Genomic DNA, 24729 nt, shown 5'->3' with positions numbered 1-24729 from the left:
CCGCTTGCTCAGAACTATAAGAAAAAGAGATTATCTCCTTTAATGAGATTTGGTTTGCTGCGTTCTGTGTTCTGCAGTGAATGTGACCCTCTGCGTATACACTACACAAAGCAGGCACTGTTTATTATGCAAAACTGCAAGCACTGTGCAAAACTTTGCCCTTCTTTCTTGGAGGAGAAGAATTAATTTGTGTATCCTAAGGAATAAGGTTTTTTTTTCAAATGCCTCTCCTGGCCCAGCATGCCTGACTTTTGTGTGGCAGATGGACACTGTGAGTCCAGGACCCAGCATAATTCTTTATTTTAACAGCTGTGTTTAAAACATGTCCTTTCGCAAGCCAAGCAAAATCAGAATGCAGAGATCCTTCTAGGTTCTTTTAAATTCTATTTCCCACCTGCAGAACAGTCAAACCTGTCTCTCTAAGTGATATTTCCCAGGAAATTATGTTTTAAAAGACATTGGAAGGCAGCTCACCATCACTACCCTGTAACTCTCTCATGCGACAGTCATTTTCTCAATAAATTGAGACTTTATCTGCACTGCTGCTGTTAGCACTGATGTGAATGGGAATCACTGCAGGTGCTCAGCGCCAAGTTGTGAGGCCAGGGATCCAGATATGTCTGCTCACACTGAATTTGCTCCCTCCAGCTCACACAGCACTCCCAGTCTGCTGTGTTCAGGTGTAGATGGGGGTCTCACATTCCCTTATCTGGGTTACCTGATCACATACGCTATGGTTTTGCCTCGGCTGCAAGCAGACAGGTAACAGCTCTTCCAACAAAAAGCCTGTTTGTACAAAGTTGGCTTCAAAAGGGCTTAAACTGAATTTAGATTAGAGAAGTTAAGGTTAGACCAGTGATTTCTGTTTGGTATTCTATTTCTATAGAGTATTGGTATTCTATTTCTATTTGGTAAGAGGACTCCTTGAACTGTTTACCACTTAACAGATCATGGCCAAAGGGAAGGACAGTGCTTGAAACATGGTTGTGTAGTATGTGGGTTCATATAATACAAACTTGAGCTTAACATCAATTTATGCAAGAGTGAAAGTAGGGCTGGATTTGAAAAGGCCTCCCAGTTATGAAAATGCAGTTTATCTGTAGGTGAATAAATATCACTATTAGAAGGTACTTGGATATCAGATTTATTTAATCTGAAAATAATTGAGAATGCACAGCTGAAGTCCATCAGGGATAGGAATGATGATTATTCTATTATTCTGTTATTCTATTATTCTATTATTCTGTTATTCTATTATTCTATTATTTTATTTTGATGTTGTTTTGGGTTTGTGTGGCAAGGTTTTTGGTCACAGAGGGGCTACAGGGGTAGCTTCTGTGAGAAGCTGCTGGAAGCTTCCCCCATGTCTGATAGCACAAGTGCAGCCAGCTCCAAGATGGTCCCCGCTGCTGGCCAAGGCTGAGCCCAGCAGCAATAGTGGTGGCACCTCTGGGATAAGCAATTGCAGCCAGAGAGAGGAGTGAGAATGTAAGAAACAGCTCTGCAGACCCCAAGGTCAGTGCAGAAGGAGGGAGGAGCTGCTCTAGGTGCAGCAGCAAAAATTCTCCTGCAGCCTGAGGTGCAGACCATGGTGAGGGCAGGCTGTGCCCCACAGCCTGTGGAGCCCACAGTGGAGCAGATATCCACCCACAGCCCATGGAGAAGGAGATATCCACCTGCAGCCCATGGAGCCCATGGTGGAGCAGATATCCACCCACAGCCCATAGAGGACCCCACACTGGAGCAGGGGGATGCCTGAAGGAGGCTTTGACCCCATGGGCAGCCCATGCTGGAGCAGGCTCCTGGCAGGACCTGTGGACCCATGGAGAGAGGAGCCTGTGCAGGAGCAGGTTTGCTCGCAGGAGCTGTGACCCCACAGGGGACCCACGCTGGAGCAGTCTGTTCTGAAGGACTGCACCCCATGGAATGTACTCACGCTGGAGCAGGTCATGAAGAGCTGTAGCCTGTGGGAAGGACTCATGTTTGGGAAGTGCGTGGAGGACTCTCTCCTGTGGGAAATAATGGGATGGTATTTGTTGAACTGAGCATTCTTTTGCCTGAAATACTTTTAAATTAGGAGAAACATTCATACACTTACCAGAGTTCAGAATTGGGCAAGCTTCTGTGAATATATTCTACATATTGTTGATATTTCTTCTTTATGCATTTAATTTCCTTTTAAAAATGCCCAAAGACAAGAGCCAAATATTAAGTTGAATTTTTTCATTTTACGTGTTCCTTTGATAGTTCCTGGTTAAAAAAGCACATGGAGTTTACTGACACTTATTTCCTTTCAGTTACTTAGAGGTTCTGCATTTTTAAATGGACTCCCATTTCAGCAATAGATCTATTGCCACTATACTAATTTATGAAAGTATGTATTATGTCTGTATTTTAGCATTATTGCAGTGGGTACTACCCAGATTTAAAAAATGTACTTATTTAGACTTTAAGGAATTGAATGACAATGAAATCCCTGTACATGAAGATGGTGTACCCTAGAATTTGTTATGCTTATTGCTCTCAGGAGTGTCTAATCAGGTAATGATGGCACCTGACTTCACTGTAGTCATGGTGGCTCTCAGAAGACAGAGGAAAGCCAGAAATGGCAATTATCATTCATCTCCTCTCACTGCACAGCTCCCAGAATTCAAAGGCACTTCTTTGATGGTTAGAAAGGAAAAACAAAATTGATTATTTTAAATCTCCCTGCAAAAGATAATGCTTCCTTTGCAGTACTGTTTCAAGTGTGGTGTCAACTACAGCTAGCAGTAACTGCAGGGAGTATAGTGATGTTGCGTTTCGTATGTAAATTTATGCAAAGGGTTTCTGCAAGCCTAGCAGGTGTAGTTGCCCTCAAACACTGCCAGGCACTTCCTGCTTACTCCAGGTGGCAAAGGGAAGAGAGATTCCCTCTGTTTCCCACAGCAAGAGGAAAGCATGCAGAGTGCATGTAAACAGACAAGAGACCCATAAGACATGTTTATTTCTGAAAGGCAGTAGAACTGGAAATTCTGATTCAACAAAATTCTGGCATTTCCACTGATTACTTTTAATGGAGCTCCTCCTCTGCTGGACACAAGGGGTGTTCTTTGTGAGTCTCACTATGCTCTGAAAGGATAAAATTAATCACCTAGAAATAATATAATTTTAGGATACTCTTCATCTTGATCAAAATCATCAGTGAGAAAATGAGGATAAGAAGTAAAATAGATCTACCTTGGTATCTTTATGTGATGACACACATACTTGTCCATTTATCAGCACAGACTTCTCATCCACGTGCTTTTTCCACTTCCTGATACATTGTTTTCTCCTCCACTTTCTAATAGCAGTAGACTTCAGGTCATTGTTCACTTCAAAGAGGCGTCTCTGTGCTTCTACTTTCTGTAGTAAATATCCCTTCTGCTCAAAACCCCTCCTGAGGACTGTCTGGTTGTTCCCTTTGCTGTGTTTGGTTGTTTGCACTAATAGGATTCACCCATCAGACAGCACTTACCCATGTGCCTCTCTTCCTTTGTGCTTTCCGGTAGGACTTGCTATCCCGAGCTACATGCTGCTGAGTACCTGTAGATGATCCTCATATTACAGCTGAAGCTGGTCAGGTCCCAGTGTGTACCAGAAGTAATTGCAAAGTATTTAAACTTGAACCATAACTTAGAGTGGTTTATTTAGAGAACATTTTCGCAGCACTTCTGATGTGCTAACGTTCTCTCACCTTTATTACAGTAAGTGATGGTATGTCTGTGTTCTGGACTGCAGCATCACGTGAAAGGGGAAAGCGTTGACACAGAATTCCCCTATTATGTTTGTAAAGCATGTTTTGACTTACCACCTTCATTATGAACCTCAGCTGCTGGGGTGCCTGAAGGAAAAATTGGCAGCAAAAGAATTGGAGCTGGGACAAGAATGATCCCTGCTTCCCTCAGGCATGAAACATTCATTATCCTGAGGCATCTCCTTTGGGCTACTGGAGTAGGTACTGATACTGCCTTGTAAATGGCATTAAGAGAGAGCTTGGAACAGATTCTTGTAGTTTTGAATCCATAATGTTTTTTAATAATAAATATTGTATTGCCTGTTTGTTCAAATGCTCAGTGCACGTACAGCTGGCTTAGAGGAGGAGGATGTTTTTGCCACAGAGCATGTACAGTCAGTACACTCTCAAAACATGCACTTTGATCCATAATATCTAGGGATTACAATAGATCAGTCATCACAATAGGTATAGCAAAAATAACCAAATTGTTGCAGCAAGTTATATCAGTTCTACATAGGGCAAAATTAGAAGCTGTTCATTGACAACTGCTAATAAAGTTGGAGGGTTCTTTTGCAGGAAGCAACAGTGAAGTTCTGAGAGAACTTCTGAGGTTCTTTCTGCATCAGTATCTTGGATTCACCTCAACTCCAGAAGAACTGGTGTCTCACCAGTTCATGCTTACTCAAAGCTGTAAAAAATGTCACAGGGATTGAGGCACGCCCAGTTGCTTGAGTTCTGGGTGTTCAGCTGCTTTGAAACAGGAGTGGTCCTTTGCCACTTAGATCACAATGCAGAAGTCAAAACTAAAAAAGGAAAAAGCTAGTGAAAAAGCATATGGTAAAGCACTGGTGCTGCCTCTCAGTAACCCTTAATCACCCTTTTTTGCCCACTCTTGATGAAAACGATTATTAAAAATAGACCACTACCCTTTCAAAGTTGTAATCAGTGCAGCTCTGTATTTTTGCTGGGATAAGTAATTCCATGTCTTGCTAAGGAGATGCGATTTTAATTTGAAACTGGGATGATTTCAATCTGATATTTCAAAAATGGGTGGTGCTTGATTAATCATCAGTCTAATAATGGACTACATCTGCATTTTTTTCCTCTGTCTTTATCATATTTTACATAATTCATTTGGCTTAATTGGACATTAAAATCTTTTTCCTTGTCATGACTACAGCAAAGTCCCTCGCCCCTGCCTGGATTCTCTTGAGATTTTTCTGCCTTCACTCACTGATGCTCAGAAAGCCCAATTCCACCCCATGGGATGGAGTGGCACAGTGGTTGGACTCTGCCATCCATGCGTGCCCCCTGTTATGTTTTCTGAGTGTACTTAGGTTTTGCATTACAGGTAACCTGAGGTAGTAACTCTCATTAGGTTTCTGATGTGCTTCATGCTGTAATGTGGGAGGTAGTGATTTCTTCTCTTAAAAATATTCACTTAAACACATAGAAAATGGTGGGAGATTTAAGTGACTTAGGACATGTCCCACAGGGAGCATCTTAGAAATGCAGATTATTCACGTCTGTCTCAGTTTGAGGTAGCTGAAGCTATTCCTCATGTTACCGCTTTTTCTACTGGGGCTTAATGGCAAGGAGCTTCAACCACACTTTTTGTACACAAAACAAACTCCTTTTACTTCGTACAGAGACTGGTAACAAGACTGGTAAGATTGGTACTAAGCTCATCAGCAATTTGTTATGCCAGAGGAATATTTAGTTATTCAAGAATAACTAAAATAGTAACTGTAAAAAGAATGAAAAAGCCAAAAGCTCATAGGAGTATTCAGAGTGATTCCATTTTATAGATTTTTAAATGGTCTGTGGCCAGATGCAGGTGAGTTTATTTAACCTATTACTTACCCCTTTCTTTTTCTTTGAATGGCACATAGCTTCAAATTATCCTTAAACTTGATTGCCTTCCTGGTTTATTTCTGCCTATTACCCCATGTCTCCAGTTCACTTGATTTAGAGCAGGCACATGACATCAAAAGAAGAAGTGGTGATACATAAAAGCTGGCTAATCAACAAAGTCGTTTTGGAGTGTTTCTAGCTTAGCAGCTGCCTAGTTATCAGTAATAATTAATGCATTTAATAATACATCTGTGGTATGCTGAGGCTGATAGAATACCTGTTTGCATGTGTTGGTGTGTTACCATCAGAACCCTATGTTTTCTAATTTCTGTCTGCAGATGAAGTCTGCTGCCTTTCCATTGGAATCTGGCAAGATATGCTACTGGGTGTTGCATTTTATGCGCTATATGTTTATACCTGCAAGATATTTATAAAAAGTCTGCAGACTATTGACAGCAAGAACTGGTTAATCTTGCTGCTAAGAAGATGGTAATCTCTTTAGAGCTGGACCATCTTCGCTCACTTGTTTCCACAGCAGCTAGCAGTGGGATGGTGCTCCCAGACCATGTTTCTCCACCACTGCTTCAGTTCAAATGGCATCTGCAAAGGTTTGGGGTGGGGCTTATCCTTTCTGATTTTGTGCACAAATCACCTTGTGAAAGAGAGCTTAAGTAACAAGGTAGAATGGTTCAGTGTGTCTGGTATATATTAATAATCTGATCACATAAATTCCTGGGAAGGGAAGGTTTGTTTACCCCTTGTGATTCTTAGGGATCTCTAGTAGAAAGGGGGAAAATATGGCAGAGAATAGGATAGCAAGATTGAAAGAGGATGGGGTATGTATCTTCTTTTATGGTAGCAAAATGAATTAAGGGAAGGAAGAACCTGTAATAGAAGTAGATCAGGTTGTTTTCCTCATAATTATGCAGCTAGTAACGATCCTTCAGTCAGGACCAGTGGGAAGGTCAAAGAGCTCTACAGTTGTACTTTGCATCAGGGACTGTCTGATCAATGTTTGCATAGTATCTGTTACAATGAAGCACTCTTGATGCTACTATGATCTATTAGCCAGACCTTGCTGTTACTTAAGAATGTCATACTGAAAGTCCATGGGCATGACTGTTGATGAGCAGACATAGAGCACACACTAGAGTGTCTTCTATAACTACGCTGAGTGGGTTATATGCAGTCTTATTCAGACAGGCTGTCCATTGATCTAGTTCAAAATTGCTTAGTTACCAAAGGTGTAATTAAGGAGCATTTATTAAATTGAAGCATATCGGACACATACAAAACAAGTTTGAAGACAGGCGTCTTCTAAAACAAAACCAAACCACCACCCCCACCCCCAAATAAAAGGTATATTTTACTAAAATGCCTCTATGGATAGGAAACAAATTGGGAGTAAAATGCAAGAATATTTCAAAGTCATATTAAAAGTTATGAAATAACAGGTATAAGGGATACTAGTGATTTCCTAAGTGGAATATTGATAGTGATGGACATAATCTTTGCAGAAGAAAGTGAGGTGTGGAGAGAGGATGGTGAGGTGTGGAGAGCTGGTCCAGAAGCTGAGTGAGGAATGGAGGCATCTTTTGACATGAACATACTCAGTTCTTCTTCCATTTACTGATGTGATACATAATGATAGAAAGGAGACAGCACATTTGATCTTGTGTCCCATCCTCCTCCTTTGTAGTTGCTGCTGTGTGCCAGCTTTACCGAAACCTCTGCTTAGCTGAGATAAGCATCTTTAAGCTCTCTGAAAGTCAGGGCTTCCAAAACTGATCATCAGTTTTGCAAGAGTTGCTTTATAAAGATCAGGGGTGGGTACATTCATAGTCAATCTGGATTCCATACTGTATGAAAAGGGTGGGATGAAGAGAAGAAAGAGCTTCAGCTGTTTAGCCTGGAAAATATGGTCCATGGGGCATATGAGTAATACTGTAAGTGGAATGCATTATGGACAGGGAAGAAGGGAGGAGTATTTCTGCAAAAACACCCCTTGTATTTAACCTAAAGGATATAGTATGCATGTGAAAAAGTGCTTTTAAACTTCTGGTTTATGCTTATGGGCTGAAAAGTTTATAAATGCAAGGAAAGGCAGGTTCTTGATCAGCAGTGGAGGCTGGATAGAGGATCTCCACTAATCCGGGATTCGGTACTTTTTTTGTGGCAGACGTAGGAAAGCACTGATTGTAAGAGTAGGAGACTGGATTTGATGCCTTTCTGGTCTTATATCCAGGATGTTGCTTTGGTTTTGGTTGTTTGTTGTTTTTTTTTTTCCCCATTCAAAATTTGCTTTATTGAGATGGAGTTTAAGCCATACAACAATTTCAAGTGTAGCTATTGTATTTGGGTTTTTTTGTCATTTGTTTCCCATCCAGCATGCTTAACCTTGTTTGTATAGGCTAAACTTTATGAAAGGAACCAAATGAAATTAAAAAGAATTAGGTGGGTACAGTTGGTGAGGCAGTTAAATAAATAGCCTTTCCTCAATGCTCAGCATCACAATGCTGAGGGGGAATGTAGTTATGGTTACTGAGCTCTTCTGCAAAGCAGCAGGTGCTGAGAGCTTGCACATTGCTGGCTAAATTCTCCAAGCAATGATTACTTTGATTCTTGGTGTTACTCTGTATTACTCCCTGTAACAAGCTAGAATGGAGTTTTGACATCTCAGATCTCCTCCAAATGAACCTGAAGATTTCATTATATTTATACCATGATAGCGTTTCACAGGCCATTACTTTCTACTTGAGAAGTCAATGGATATGTTCAGATCTTAATTCCTCTATTTGCTAGATAACACCACATATTTTCTTGCAGGTATTATTTATTTGAAAAACACAACAATTAACTGAATATAAAAACACCATGGATGCAGCATCTGACCTGTGTTCTACCTGTTCCATACCATTGTGCTTCTCCTTCAAAACAGTGTATCTTAATCTAATCTTACACTCTTGCATAAATTGGAAAATATATTGACTTTGATAACTCTGGGTGCAAACCAGCTGAGCTGGTTTGGGGATTTTAAATCTTCATTTAGGAGGTTAAAATGAAAAGCAAATGTTTCTGCATGAGTAGCTAGGGGTTTCTTTCTGTTATGGTGGCAGGAATTGACTAAACAAAGTAAAATTTGGGCATTCTTTGCCCTGCCTTGTTGGATTTTTCCGTTTGTTCATATGCTACATATTCAAAATACTTCTGCCACTGTTTTAGTTGTTGACGTTTTTTTTAAATTAATATTGAAGAGAGGCATGGGGGACATGCTCCTGCTGTCTTTCCTTGCATAGGTAGTCCCTGCATGTTTCTGACTCACTGAAATGAGTGAGATTGTCCTTAGCATAGCTGTTAATGAATGATAGAGTGTCTGTTATTCTCTAATGTTATGCTTCACACTGAAAGAATGAGTAGACAAGTTAAAAATCAGAGCTAAAGGGTCATTCCTGTGTCTCTGTGAGAGAAAAAATGTGTAATCACAAGCCATGTTCTTAGGGGACACTGGTATCAGAATTCAAAATAACCTCTTTTCTCTTTTTTCTTACAGTTTCTCCTGAACTGTTCTCTTTAAAAGTCATACTGTATTGTTGCTGTTCAAGTCCCCATAGTTGTTAAGTGGCTGTGACAACCTCACATACAATAACACTGTGTGATACTCTTTCTTTTTTGCAGAAGTACAAAAATGATGCCTTTATTTTGTTCCCAACATTGACAGGGTGATTTGATTGCTTCCTGCGACTCCTCTGGTATGATGAAGCTCTGGGACATTCGGAAGTCAGTCCCTCTTTTATCTGTAGATGCAGGCCCACATCCAGCCAACCAGGCCGTCTTTGATCACACCGGTAGGATTCTATTTTCTCGTCCTCAGATGTGGTTTATTTTGAAATATTTTGAAATATTTTGTGGTTCTGAAACCAGATAGTTTGTGTGAAACAGCATAGATGTGCTCATTTTCAAGAAGAGCTGCCCAATTATGCCAGTGGTCAATACCCTTGTTTTCAATGGACTAGCTTGGCAAATTGGACTAATGATCCATATGAAATGAAAAATGTGCAGTAACAAAAAGTGCAATTTATTACAAAAGTACTTCATAAAATGCAGAATTAATCACTGGAGTTAAAAAACATAGCCACATTACCTGCATTCTAGTGATGTTTATTCTCCATTACTGTTTGTTCTTTTACTTGCAAATTCTGTAGTTGCATTTCATAACCAATCTTCTGAAATCCTCTTATAATTGCCTCAGAACTTCATTGTATTGACAGGACTGCTTACTATGCACAAAGAATTGAATTAACCAGTTCTTTTTCATCATCAAGCCTGTTTTACCATGTCAGCAATATTGTGAGTGAACATGCATTTTCATTTGAAGAGGGACTGCTGTAAACCATATGTTTTGTTTTAAAACCAATATTAATCTGCAATTCCAAAGCATGGACAACCATTCATGTTGCAGCACAGAGTTAGATCCTTGCTTAGGAAATCGTTCTTACTCAAAGGTAGTACAGTAAGATGTGATATAATAATGTATAATGTCATGTATATAGGTATATTGAAAAATAGATACATATTTGCATTATATGTTATGTGGATAAAATGTAATGCTTCAATAGAACGTGAGATATAATTCAGGAATAATTAGACAAAAATAGTAGTATGATATTTTGTCATAATGACCCACATACTGTGAAATGCATAATACCAATATACTAAATCACTTGGCAGAAAACTTTGCCATCACATTCTATATTACTTCTATAGTGATTTCACAGATTTTTCTGCTGTACCATTACATAAGATGTTTTCATTTCCAAGGGGAAAAAATTGCATTGACACTGTCCATTTTTGACAAATTTAACCACTATTCTTTTTCTGTGTGTAATTTGGAATAAGAGCTCATTTTTTGTTCAGGAGGATTTGAAGAAGTTTTGCATTTTTGTTTCTGGAGTATAATTTTGGGTCATTTGCAAAGGAATCACATCCCTGAAAAATGCTGTAGCAAGATTTGTAGCCAGATGGGAACTCTCCAGTAGATTATCAGCTTCAGGTGATCTAAAGGGGCAAATTTTTCCATCATTTGGATAAAATTCAAAATATTCTCTGCAGGAATAACCACACAACAGAGATATCAAATTGGGATGGATGATCAGAATTTAAGGTCCCTTCCAAACCTAACCATTCTGTGATTCTGTGAGGCTTAATGCAACAGGATGCAATCACACCTAACTAACAACAGAAAAAGATCTAGCTAGAAGAGACTATTGCAATTCCTGTTGTTGATAGTGCATACAGCACCTAGCCAGGGATGGAGGGCACCATCCACTTACCAAATGAACAAGCTGTATCTATTCTGAATAGGTACCTTGTACAAATGCAAGCATATTAATATCTATTTGTTATAGAGCAGTATTTAATTTACTTAATGAGTGGCTGGAAGGAATGGACTTTCTGCCCCACATCCGGGAGGAATGATCTGGTATTCTTTAGCAAAGCTGTCCTTGCTTGGGTGCAGCTGCTTTGGGTACTGTTTGCAATGCAGTGTGGGACCCAGTCTGATGTGAATATCTCTGGGACCTGGGTTTGTGGATGTTCAACTCATGCAGATACCATGTTGTCATAGCTTTTTGTTTTGTTTTGTTTTGTTTTTTTGCTAAACCATTATGGTCTGAGTAATCCTAAAAGAGTCCTTGATGCATCAGTGAGAAAGTCTGAATGATGTGCTTGCCTGCAACAGCAGAGAGCTAGATGGATAATTCAGCAGGTTCCTGCATTGTTTGTCCAAACAGTAATTCATGAATTTGGTCAATCTAAACTACTCAGTCAGTCATTTGAGTGGAGTTAACTAAAAATAATAACCATGTTGAAATACGTCAAACAGCCAGAATATTCCAAATATAAATACGGATGGGAGAATATATCCTGTGTTTAACTAACAGCCTGTTGGGCATGGGACATCTGTCTCATTTGGGACCTCTGTCTGTGGAGGAGCTTGGGTGGATTTTTCTGACCTTAGCAAAATGTGGCTTAACTTCCATCTGTATCCTTCAGGCTCTCATGGTGATGTTATACCACTTAGTGTAATAACTTGATGGCATTTATAGTCATAGACTGGAAAGAAGTTGTTCATCATCTTACAGGTAGGCTTAATTACCAGATCAGAGAGCCATGGTGGAGCAGTTCTTTTACTTCTGCCCCATAATTATTTAAATTATAGCTGATAATGAAGGGATTTATGAAATGTTTGGCAGTATCAGCAAACACGATTGAGGTCAGAGATAGTAAGTTCCCAGCTAATGGAAGATTTTTGTTTGGTTTTCCTTTGTATTGTTTTCAGGTAATTAGCATTGCAAATGTAATGTAGACAACCACATCTCACCTTCTGTTTTGAAGTGGCACTATCTTTTGTTGATATGATATGCACTGGATGGGAGTTGCTTATCAAAGAGCTACTATCAAGAGTGAGTTTGTAAATTACAGGGATTCTTCTGAAGGCATTACTGGGGCTGGTCCTTTCTAACTCTGGTGATCTCAATGCTATTATTTGTGGCATGAATGCTTGACTATAAAATTTTATCAGAGCCACACTCAGATCCCAAATAAGTTAATGAAAAAAAGTTGTGTATAAATCTTTAGCCAGGCTCTGCCTTAGCTTTTCTTCAGGTCAGCTTACAGGTGGACATCTGATACGGCATACTTGTGAATGAGGAGAAATAATTACATGATTAATTACCATTGCACTTTATGTGGATTTTCTGCTTTCCCCCGGTCTTTCTCTTGCCATGAGAGCTGCGGCTGGAGCTGGCCAGGACTCAGTCCACTGCGGTAGTGATCTTCAATATTATACAGAAATATTATTCAATATTATTGAATATTATTCAATATTATATCAGAAATACAAATGAACATGTCCTTTGAATTCTGTGTGCTGTGAATGGCCTCAGAGATGGGACCAACTGTCATCACTGTGCAAGACAGACCCCAATGTATCTGATTTTTAAACTAAAAATCACTTATTTTTTCATATGCAAGTTAACCAGCATTTCCATATGCTTATATCCTGTGTAGTGTTCCCTTAAACACCTTTTTGTCATCACCTTTTGTGTTTCCACTTGCTGTTTAGAAAACAATATAACTGATCACAACACAATGTTGCATGTGTAAGAGAGAAGCTGTAGAGGATTCTATATGCTACAGCATATTTATTTATTATCATAACAAAACAAAACAAACCAACCCCACTACAACAGGAAAGGTGCAAAATCAATAGCAGTTACAATAAGGCCAAGGGAAAGCAAACAATATTTGGAAAGATACACTGCTGTATTTTGATATCTGGAGATACAATGAGGTGTTATCACTTAACCTGCCTCCATCCAAGTCTTGATCTTGGCACTAAAGATGTGTGAAGGGTATGTGATTTTTCTGCCAGAGCATGAATAAATAGCCTTACAATGCCTCTGAACATCAAAAAGGGCAATAAGTACCTGTTTTATTTAGAGGGAAAGTATCTTAAAATAATGTAGAGGTTGTAAATTAATGTGAAAGTTGAGAAATGCCAGGATCAATGTTACCTTGTGATAGAAGTGGTTTATATCAGGGGACAGGAATTCTGGTGGTTCAAGAGACATGGTGTTTTAGGAAGTGACTGTGGAACAAATGGTACCACTGTTAACCATCGTGGAGTCAGGGTAACTGCTCAGTGTTGCTATCTAAAAGCGAGCTTCATTTGCTTAATTACACATCACATGACATTACACAGGACCATTATCATTAAGGCAGCCATTAGCCCAATGGGTGACAATTGTTTGCTGTTGGATCTGGAGCTGGTTTTGGTGCTAAATAGTGGTCTAAAGAATTAGTTTATATTACCCATCATTTACTGAATACAGAATTATTGATGGGATTTTCTGGGATGATATTGCTGAAGCAATTTCAATATTTGCATTTGGCATTATTTGGGCTATTACGGATAATATTAAAGCCATGGGAGATTCAGACAGGCCTCAAGAGGGATGGAGGCATGGAGATTAAACCTTAGATTGTCAGAATTTCTCATGGTGTTGAGTATTCAGATAAAGTTCCAGAATTACAGTTTTCAGATTCCTTATCTGATAGCAATTTCTGTGCTTAGAACAGAACTGACAGAAATAGTCCTTGTAAATTAAGGGGGAAAATTCAGAAATATAAATTGTATTTTTCAATTCATATGTGCCTGGTTGATTATATATTCTATTTCTTAAAGAAAACATAAATAATATTGATTTATTATATGGCAGTCTCATTTATTTAGAGGTATGATCTTGCTTTGAGGGGCCCACTTATTTTTGTCTTCTATTTCCTCAGTTTTGGTTGGCATATTGGCTGCAAAGACAAGCTGATATTGAGGTGCCTGATACCTGTTTTTTATCTTTCTTTTGTTCACATTTTGTTAATTGATATTGCTCAACTGGCACTGAGCAGATAAAGCTTCATCTTTGCAGGGCAGGGGAGGGATATTTCCAGGATGGAAGAAGCTCTCTGTTGCTGGGAATCTGTACAGTGGACTTTGCAGTTGGCGGCTGGATGTAGGGAGAGCAGGGTCTGCACCTGCACCTCTTCCATCTCAGGAGGGGTCTGTCTCCAGGAATCAACAGAACCAGAGAAGGGCAAGATCTTGACTCATTATCTTACCTTTTTTTGCAGTTTCTGAAGCTTGCTTTTTTATATATGTCCCTCTTTTTTACAGTTAAACTTGTGCTTGCTGAGAGAAAAATCCTTCAGTGCAGAATTTACCACAGTAATCTTTTTAGCAGCATCTGGTTTTGTCCATATAGTGCAATTGCGTGCTGACATTAATGTGTGTTTTTCCCTATGACCCCCATTTCTGACTAAAAAGCTTTTTTCATTACAACACCTTATTGCTCTGTGTTCTTTAATCTCTGAGGCAGATTACCTGATAACATCAATTGATTCCTTAGGGTGCTTTTTCCCTAGTAGCTCGAAACAAGTCTCTACCTCAGTCCTGACTATGTGTATGCTGTCACAGGCAAGTCTCAATTTGGGCAATTTTTACTTGATTTAAGTTATTTCTGATTAATGCAAACTTCTGATTACTGATTCTGGGTATTGAGAAAAAAGAAAACATTAAGAATGAAACAAGGGCTTAAGTAAACACTTTTCTTCCCTGTTTCCCAGTCTCAGCTTAAACCAAACATTTGGCAGGGCTGCATGTAAATTAATTGGAGGCTTATGTGTAATTGGGTGTCAGTGCCTAAACTGATTGGGCACACATGCATGAACTGGTGGGGCATTCATGCATAAGATCATTGGGACCTCATGCATGAGCTAATTGGGTGTCTGTGCATGTATTCGTTGGACACTCATGCAGGACTGTAGTAAACTCTGCAAATTGATGCCTAATATGCAAAGAGAGCTTGATATATAGATAGATTGAAATAGAATCATCGAATAGTTAGGGTTGGAAAGGACCTTAAGATCATCAAGTTCCAACCCGCCTGCCATGGCCAGGGACACCTCACACTGAACCATGTCACCCAAGGCTCTGTCCAACCTGGCCATGAACACTGCCAGGGATGGAGCATTCACAGCCTCCCTGGGCAACCCATTCCAGTCCTCAACACCCTTACAGTAAAGAACTTCTTCCTTATATCCAATCTAAACTTCCCCTGTTTAAGTTTTAACCCGTTACCCCTTGTCCTATCACTACCATCCCCAATGAAGAGTCCCTCCCCAGCATCCCTATAAGCCCCCTTCAGATACTGGAAGGCTGCTATGAGGTCTCCAAGCAGCCTTCTCTTCTCCAGGCTGAACAGCCCCAACTTCTCAGCCTGTCTTCATACAGGAGGTGCTCCAGTCCCCTGATCATCCTTGTGGCCTCCTCTGGACTTGTTCCAACAGATCCATGTCCTTTTTATGCTGAGAACACCAGAACTGCACACAATACTCCAGGTGAGGTCTCACAAGAGCAGAGTAGAGGGGCAGGATCACCTCCTTCGACCTGCTGGTCACGCTCCTTTTGATGCAGCCCGGGATACAGTTGGCTTTCTGGGCTGCGAGCACACACTGAAGCCAGCTCATGTTCATTTTCTCATCAACCAACACCCCCAAGTCCTTTTCCTCAGGGCTGCTCTGAATCTCTTCTCTGCCCAACCTGTAGCTGTGCCTGGGATTGCTCCCACCCAGGTGGAGGACCTTGTCCTTGGCATGGTTAAACTTCATGAGGTTGGCATCAGCCCAACTCACAAGCATGTCCAGGTCCCTCTGGATGGCATTCCTTCCCTCCAGTGTATCAACCGAACCACACAGCTTGGTGTCATCGGCAAACTTGCTGAGGGCGCACTCAATCCCACTGTCCATGTCAGAGACGAAGATGTTAAACAAGACCGGTCCCAACACCGATCCCTGAGGGACGCCACTCATCTCCAGCCGGATACTGAGCCATTGACCACAACTCTTTGTGTGCGGCCATCCCGGCAGTTCTTTATCCACCGAGTGGTCCATCCATCAAATTGATGTCTCTCCGATTTAGAGACAAGGATGTCGTGCGGGACAGTGTCGAACGCTTTGCACAAGTCCAGGTAGATGACATCAACTGCTCTACCCCTGTGCATCAGTTCTGTAGCCCCATCATAGAAGGCCACCAAATTGGTCAGGCAGGATTTCCCCTTAGTAGCAACTCCCCCTCCCCGCCTGCCAGGCCTGTCTCTTCTAAATAGCCTGTAACCTTCCATTCCAACACTCCAGTCACAGGAGCCATCCCACCATGTTTCTGCTATGCCTATTATATCATACCCCCGTAGATGTGCATGCATCTCGAGTTCCTCTTGTTTGTTCCCCATACTATGGGCATTTGTATAGAGGCATCTGAGCTGAGCTCCAAATAAAGCCAGCTCATTGGCTGGAGCAGCTGAAATATCTCTACATTGCTGCAAGCATTTATTATAGGTGCTGGAAAGAGGTACAGGTATAAGTCTTTGGATTTGTCCTGGCACTTGCTTTTTTACACAGATCTAAAACAACTCCCAGTTCTGGTTATTAATCAGTTTGGACTTGCTACAGTGGTATAGCTTCACCTAACAGGGCAACAAGGGGATCAAGCCATGGTTTTAGGAAACATCTTTCTTATTCCTTTGAAACATTGGAATGTTTCTCTCTAGAAAAGTGAGACTCGTTCTTCCTTATTTTGCTGCCTGCTTGGCTTCTCGTTTAGGCTTTTCTCAGGTCTATTCATAACACATAAGCTACAGTCTTGTACGTCACTTGTTCCTTTCCTTTCTCCCATCATGAATTGTTTAATATCTGTCCCATTAGAACCCTTTTCTTTGCTATGGGTCCAGCACAGCAAGATCTGTGTGTTTTCACTGCATCCTTACACACCCTTTCCTATACAAAATAAGGATTCCCATGTTCTGTTTCTTGGAAATACAACTGAGCCAAATTCCTACAGGTTTTGCTTGATGAGCACAAATCCAGCCACTGCATCTCTCAGTTCTTCATTCTTTATCTGGTGATCAGCACTTTTAATTTGACTTCACTTTCTTGGCTTCAGCTCGTCTCTAAGTGCTGTGTCAGTGCTCTGTGTCTGATCACTGTTCTTGTGCATGTCTCGTCCGCCAGGCCAGTGCAGGGGACACTACAGACACTGAGCCAAGTGGTAATCAGTCACAAAAACCAACCTTCCTTCCTTCTATCTCTCCAAAATGGGATGGAGTTAAATGCTGAAGTTATTTTCCTTACACTGGCAGTTTGCAAGCGATGGTGCTTCTTCACATCTTGTCCATCTCTCTTTTTCTTGTCACTCCAAACTTGAGTATCCCTTTATAAAACTTTTCCTGACCAAGGAACCATCAATCAACAATCAGACAAGGATTACAGGAAGAATGAAAGACACCTTTGTGATATGTGTTTGTCTGAATTTACATCTCTGCTTGATCTCTGGGAATCGCTTTAAGGGTGGTGAGGCCCTGGCACAGGTTGCTCAGAGAAGCTGTGGCTTCCCCATTCCTCATAGTGTTCAAGGCCAGGTTAGATGGGGCTTGGAGCAACCTGCTGTAGTGGAAGTGATGCGCGGATTGACTCCACAACTCGTTAAAGTTGTAAAGTAGGTATGCTTTTTATTCAGTGCTGAGATGCACGGGGATAATTCCTCAAAGTCATGCGTGCCTCAGTGTTGTTTCCCTCTACATTTATTCTCTAAAGTTATATATATTCATAAGGTTGCACAATACGCCTATACATATTCATGTCCTATCCCCGCTTCGTATTATAATGAGCCAAAAGGTCCTCTGCACCTGCGCAGTGCCCCCTCTGGTCATGGGCAGGGGTCTCAAGATGAAGTAACTGAGTCTTCCTCCTGTGGGTAGGGGTCTTCAAGATGAAGTAAATGAGTCTTCCTCTTCTTGCACTTTTCACCTTTCAGTCTTCACATATGGCCGTAGGGTTTGGTCGGTATCCCAGCCATAAACCATCTGCTTCTCCCCCTTAGCAGTAGATTCAGGCATCTGCTTTTCCTTATCAATAGCTGCTTATCAATAGGATCAAATGTCTGCTTTTCCTTATCAATAGGACCAGGTGCCTTTGTTCTGCTTAGCAGGCATTTACAACAGACAATACTTTTGTTTAAGCAAGGAAATTCCTCTAACCACCTTGTACAACCCCCCTGTACAACCCCCCTGTACATTGGTCAACTCTCTGCATCAGAAGGTGTCCCTGCCCATGGCAGGGGGTTGCAAATAGGTGAACCTTAAGGCTCCTTCCAAGCCAAACCCTTCTATGATTCTATGTAATAAACTTTCTGGTCCACCATTTGCTGATGAAGCTGGTTTTATGCAAGCAAAAGATTTTTACAACTGATTCCTGGGGTAGAGGAAATGGTGGTGGGCTGGTTCACCTCACCCACACTAGTAGAAAGTTTTTTGTGCTTTTCCTTCAATCTAAAATTCCACGCTTTGGCAGAGCTTTACAATAAGCAAATGCTGTTGCCCTGACTGTGTGCTCTTAGACAGTGCACCGATATTGATGTTTTGTCCCTAGGTAGCCTGCCCATCCTGGGTGTTTGAACCGATGAATCCATCAGTGGACTCCCTGGAGAGAGTCCTATGTGGTCTGAATTGGTTTACACACCCCATGACCTATTTTCTGGTCCTGATCATGCTACTTGGTCTTGGAAGTTAGATGGGTAACACGTCCATGTCAGCCCTCTTTCTCTGAGAAGTACTTACAACGTTTGTTGGCCATCCTTAATTATTCCTATGGTCAGCATGGGAAAAGGATGTGCTGGAAGACTACATTATTCAACAGCAATGCCTTGTCTCATAATTCTCAGTTCTCCCTTCAGTCCTGCTGTATTTCATTCCTCTTGTTCTCAACATTTGTTTTCCTGACCTAATTTGGAGGCGGTGGATAGACAGGAACTTGCAGAAATATGAGCTGATTGACGGATCATTTTGTCTCCTTGTTTCATGGGGGTATGAAACTATCACTCTCCTTTTTTCCTGACTGTTGCAGTTTTTCAAAAGGGAAAAAGTTGGCAATGATTTTTTTCCCCTTTGTTGACCAGGAGAACAGTTGTGCCACACATTATATCTGTTGTGTCATTTTTCAACATGAACAAACTCTACAATATTTAAATATTCTAGAAAGAAAAGGGGCTCTTAAGACATATGACTTTATTTTCAGTAAACACATAATTTAAAATGTTTGAAATATATGTCCTTTGAAAAGAAAAGGCAGGTGGAAAAAGTAGAAACCCCTTATTTTACATTTGTTGCCCTAGCTGCAGGTTAATATTTTGTCTCTGGCTGTGTTTTCTTTGCTGAGCTAATGAGGGTGGGGACTGTGTACTACTGCAGGCGATTGCTTTGAGCACTGAGCACTTTGAAGAGATTAGCCCCATTGATATTCCCTTCATCTTTGTTACAGAGAAATCCTTCCCTCCCTGGAGTGCAAGACGATGGACAGGCGTTTAATAGAGCCAGCCTTTTTCAAGTAGATACCATACTAAATATTCCCATCTCACTTGCCTGCATATACTAGTATAAAAAAAAAATGTTTTGGAAGCCAGGGTGGTTCCTCATTAGAGCATTATATTGACCTGTTAGGGGATTTTTGAGGACCTCAGATTGAATGGGTTATTATCTGACTGGTTCAATGTTGTTCTTCAAGGAGAAGCAACATTTTCAGCTGTTCAGGCAGTCAGCCAAAACATGGTGATGTGCAAATTGTTTGTTCCAAAAGTAAATGAAGGTAATGTCCACATGATTTTTGCCATCCTTGTATTAAACTAACAGAAGCTGAAAACTGGAGCTTTATGCATCCCAGGTGGGGCATAACTGTTGAAAACTTGAATTTTCTAGCAGCTACCCACAAACTGAATTAAAATGGATTGCAACAAGTTGGTTTTCTTCAAATCCCATTTAAAGTAGGCACAAGTCTTAATAATGTATTCAACATCTCATCTCTAGCATTTACTGCTTTTGTAACTTTACTAGGTGCATGCATTGCATTGCATTTTATATATATTGTTTATATTAATTCCAGCTTACAGAGTGCTGCAATTAGCAAATTCCCACTTTGAGTGTATTTACAGGGATACAGTGAGAACTCCTTTCTTTCACTCAAACTGCACAGCTCCATCTCAAGGCTGGCTTAGATACAAGAGCTTCATCTCCTGATTAACTTACTCCTGTAGATAGTCAGAGAGAAAGGACCTCTGAAGGTCAACACAGCCTTTCTTCCATGAAAGGACAACTATCCAGGTCTTGTGTTTTGAGTAAGGCATCTCTATTGGATGTAAAGAAATGAATCAATACTGCATTCATCATTCATATTCTGTACTAAAAGAAAAGGATTTTTTTTAAATAAGGCTATTATATTGACCTAGTATTTTTGTGCTATGTGTTAAACATACAAGATAGGACAGCCACGGCATTTTCTGCCAAGGACTGGGAATCTGAAAGGGGACAGTGATATTCATCTTCATCAAGGAGATGTGGAGATTTTCATTAGGAACTAAAAGTCATTAGTGAGCTGGTAGCTTTGTGGACTTATCCAGAATTGTATTGGGAGGGTAGAACATATAAAAAGAAGAAACTGGGCAGTTTTATTTAAGGGAAGCAAATATTTAGGGTGGAGACAGAGTCCACTGGGATTGGATGCTTTGGAGAAAACAATAATTCTTGTGACAACCTAAGTAACTCCAGTGCGTTTTTCAGATGTAAGGATAATTTAGGTGATGTGGTCTATTTAGCCATCATTCTTTTCCCTTGCAAGAAGTAAAGTTCATATCTTGAATGAAAACTTCGAAATGAAATGTCAGAATCTTTCATGTAAAAAAATATCTCTAAACCAACCTGTAAATGGTATTTAACTTTCCACTTTGGGGGGATAAAAACTATGCCAGTCTATGATGAGTTTGAATAACGCATTTTCAAGTAACTCAAGACCTAAATTTTTGTCAACCTTCCTATTTTTTCCAAAATTCATTTTTAAAAGTAACTGAACTCTAAAAGAAAATTATTCACCTTTGGATATATGTATTGGATTACAAGAAAGTTGTTTTGATTCCTTGAACAGTATTCCACTTGGTAAACAAAATATATTCATGAGCTAGTTCTTTTCAGCACTTGGAAAGTGGCACCTCTTTTCAAGAAAGAGATCATCTTGAAATTAAAAGTATGCTGTCCTTAGCCGTTTTTTACTTTTATTTTATTGACAAGTTGTCACAGGAGCTAAAACACATAATCATCAATATAAGTGATCCATGAGGCTATGCAAAATAAATTGATTACCAATATAATCTCCATACAGATGTCCTAGGAGTGCTTGTCATTTTTTCTATGAACCACTCTGGGAGTCTTGCTTGAATTTCTTTGGCCAAGTAGAAGAAGATGACTGAGACAAAGTTCAGGGCTTCTCTGCAGTTATTCCATTGCTACCAGCAGGTAGAACTGGGTGAAATGATGTACAGGGAAAGACATCAAGTTTGCTGAAAAGTACAAACTGCGAAAGAACTGCTCCTACCACAGTATCTGCCAGCCTCTTTTTGTTAAGCCTGCATGCCAGCAAAAGAAACCCATTGGCTTGAAATGAATTTGAGACCTGAGATAAATTTCCCTTTGTCATGAAAGCAGGATTTTAACTTCTTTGGGTTTATTGCTGTTCCAATATTAAGAAAATCATGATTTGGATGCCTTTGATGCATTTAACTTATGCTTATGCAGAACTATTCCCCAGAAAAAATTGGCTGCAATTTTAGAATTAGATAAGTGACCTAAAAGAGAGAATGCAAAACTTGTATATCCACTTTCTCCAGGTGGGTATTCACTAGGAAGCCTTCAAACTGCTCATAAATATTGCCTGTCCTATTGTAAAAGCTCACACCAGCAAGCACACGCTCATTTCCTGGGCAGATGATAGACATTTTTTTTGTGGTGAGACTTTGGGACAACAAGATGAAGTATTTCAATTCCTTTTCTTTGTCTGGGGCAAAATACTATATATAATGGTGAATGAGAAAATAAAGAAGAAAAGAAGTTACAGAAACAACTTCCAAAGCCTGACTTGGGTATTTGAACTGTTTCGGTTTTTCACCTGGAATGAACTTTATTTCTTTGCTTGTCTTTCAACTGGTGACAGTATCTCCTACGTATAGAATCACAGAATCAACTAGGTTGGAAAAGACCTTTAAAATCATCAAGTCTGCTTTGTCAGTATCCCATCTCTGGCAGCAAGCAGGAGGTGATGCTTAGGGAAAATAGATAAAAACACAGTGAGTAAACGCTGAGGTTTCTCTGTTACTCTTCTCCAATGCCCTGTGGATTAGGACCTCCCAGAGCTGGTGATTGGTCTGGCCTTCATGGATCTCTCTTCTGTTAAACTGGTCTCCTCTTTTGATTTGGAACTTCTGTATATTTCAGCTACCAATAGATCCTATAGCAGTGACAAATACTTCCCTGCCTTTGCTTTAAATCTCTTAATGATACATTCTGATACTCATAATGTGGGAATTATTAAATAATTGTTCCTTTTCAACCTTTTCATGCTGACACATCCTCCCCTAAGCTCTTTGCAGAGCTGAAGAGGCTGTGTCTCTTTAATCACCCTGACACATAAGCCATTACTCATCTTTCTTCATTTGTTGCCCTTGTGTAAATCTCGTTTCAGGTATATTTTTTTCAGAAACAAAGGAGAGGGCTGAGGCCTGCATGATCCATTTAAGATGTGCTTAAATCGTGGTTTTAAATGGAGGCCTAATGGGGTTTCCTTATAGGTAGCTTCCCTCCCCCCCCCCCCCCCCCCCCAATAAATCTTGACATTATGTCAAGCTGATGCTTTATAAGTATCTGCGGCGGCTGTGAGATCCATCTTCTGAATGACAAAGGATGCTCTCCTTGTTTGATTTGTATCTTGCTGGATTTGTATAATTAAGGATATTTTCTTTTCATTTGAATCATTTTGGGATTCAGTTTCATCTGCCACTTTATTACTTAATCCGGTAGCATCTTGAGATTAATCAGTGAGCATGCAGCATGCTGTTGTCTTGAAAAACTTGAATAATTTTATGCTGTCAATGAATGTCATCTCAATATTCACCTTTCCACCCTTTAGAAAATACTTACGAATGTGCTGACTAGCTGTCCTGGGTTCAGCAGTAGCAGTCATGTTTCTCCTCCTTGGTAGCTGGTGCAGTGCTGTGTTTTGACTTTCGGCTCGGGAACAGAGCTGATAGCGATGTTTTGGTTTGGCCAAGGACTTTGTGAGCCTCATGCTCTGCCAGGGGGGAGGGGAAGCCAGGAGGAAGCAGAGACAGGACAGCTGACCCAAACTGACCAAAGAGGTATTCCATACCACAGCACGTCATGCCCAGGATGTAACTGGGAGTTAGCCGGAAGGGCTGGGAGACTGCAGGGTTGGAGGAGGTATCGGTCGGTGCTTGGTTGGGCTTGGGGGCGAGTTATCGGTCGGCTGGTGCTGAGGTGTTGTATTCTCTCCCTTGTTATTTCCTTTATCATTATTATCACTGGTGGTAGCAGTAGTGGTTTGTGTTATACCTTAGTTACTAAACTGTTCTTATCTCAACCCGTGGGAGTTGCATTCTTTTCGATTCTCCTCTCCGTCCCTCCGAGAGCAGGGGGAGGGCAAGAAAAGGGGGGGAAGTGAGCGAACAAATTACCTGACTGGGTTTAAACCATGACACTAGCACAGGTCCCAGAACAGATGTCACATTCTTCTTTTCTTTGCTTTCCCTCTTCTCACTTCATTGTCAAAAGCTTTGGGGAATTCAAGTATCTTATGTCAGTCAGGTGATCCTTACTCCTGTGTTTCTCTGGTAAGTCTTTGCTACGGTGTACCATTTTTCCATGCATCAACTAAATCCATTCCTTACTATGCAATTGAGTTTATTAGACTTGTAAAGAGATCAGAGGTACCAGTTGACAGGTCCTGAAGCTCTTTTCAGAAGTTACTGTAATGTTTGCCACCTTCTGTTCCTCTGCTCCTTGGACCAGGTTAAACAATACGTCTTGTACTTCAGTAGCAATTTCAGTTAATTTCATTTTTAAGGTTTTATAAAACTCCTGTTTGAATACCCTCTGATTCTGACAAATATTTAATCACTTTACTATCAGATTTTGGACTTCTGCTCTCTGTTTCAAACAAAACAACAAACCAGCCTGACCAGGGCATGTCTCAGAAGTTACAAATGCAGTCAGCCGTCTGTATAGCTCTTCTTGCTGGTGCGATTGAAGCTGGTTGGATATGGTTGAAATAATGCACAGGTGGCTTTGCAATCCATCACAGAGGAGAGGGATTTAGACTCTGGGTACATAGGGCACCTGGCTTTCTGTGCGTGACCTCATGTTTCAAGGAATGAATGATTATTGCCAGTGTCAGCAATTATTGCCAGAAATTGCTGTGTCAGCAATTCGTTCAACCAGAGACCTCTATCTATATAATGTAAGATGCTTTTGTTTCTCAGCTGGATGTGCCTCTGAAGTTGGATGGTAACATTGAAGTTGGATGTTAAGATCAGGAGTTAAACTGTTAACACTGTCCTTGGAATGTGAGAGTCATTGAATTTGAGAATTTCATTGTGCATTCCATAAAAAAGCAGA

The 24729-nt window shown here is 40.5% G+C and overlaps 1 protein-coding gene across 1 annotated transcript in view; it reads left to right on the top strand.

The window, feature by feature from the left end:
* SPAG16 (sperm associated antigen 16) overlaps window positions 1-24729 on the top strand; it is a 432785-nt gene that overhangs the window by 308821 nt on the left and 99235 nt on the right. The window contains exon 15 of the mRNA XM_061458176.1: window positions 9333-9459. Coding sequence (XP_061314160.1) covers window positions 9333-9459 — 127 coding nt within the window. The remainder of the gene's footprint in view (window positions 1-9332; window positions 9460-24729) is intronic.

The sequence above is a fragment of the Pezoporus flaviventris genome, unplaced genomic scaffold (assembly GCF_033815535.1).
Source record: "Pezoporus flaviventris isolate CSIRO_AGI_PZ_B2104156 unplaced genomic scaffold, CSIRO_AGI_Pfla_v1 ptg000001l, whole genome shotgun sequence".
Taxonomy (NCBI): Eukaryota; Metazoa; Chordata; class Aves; order Psittaciformes; family Psittacidae; genus Pezoporus; species Pezoporus flaviventris.
Note: the sequence above shows the minus strand (reverse complement) of the source record. Positions and strands in the feature narration are given on the sequence as shown.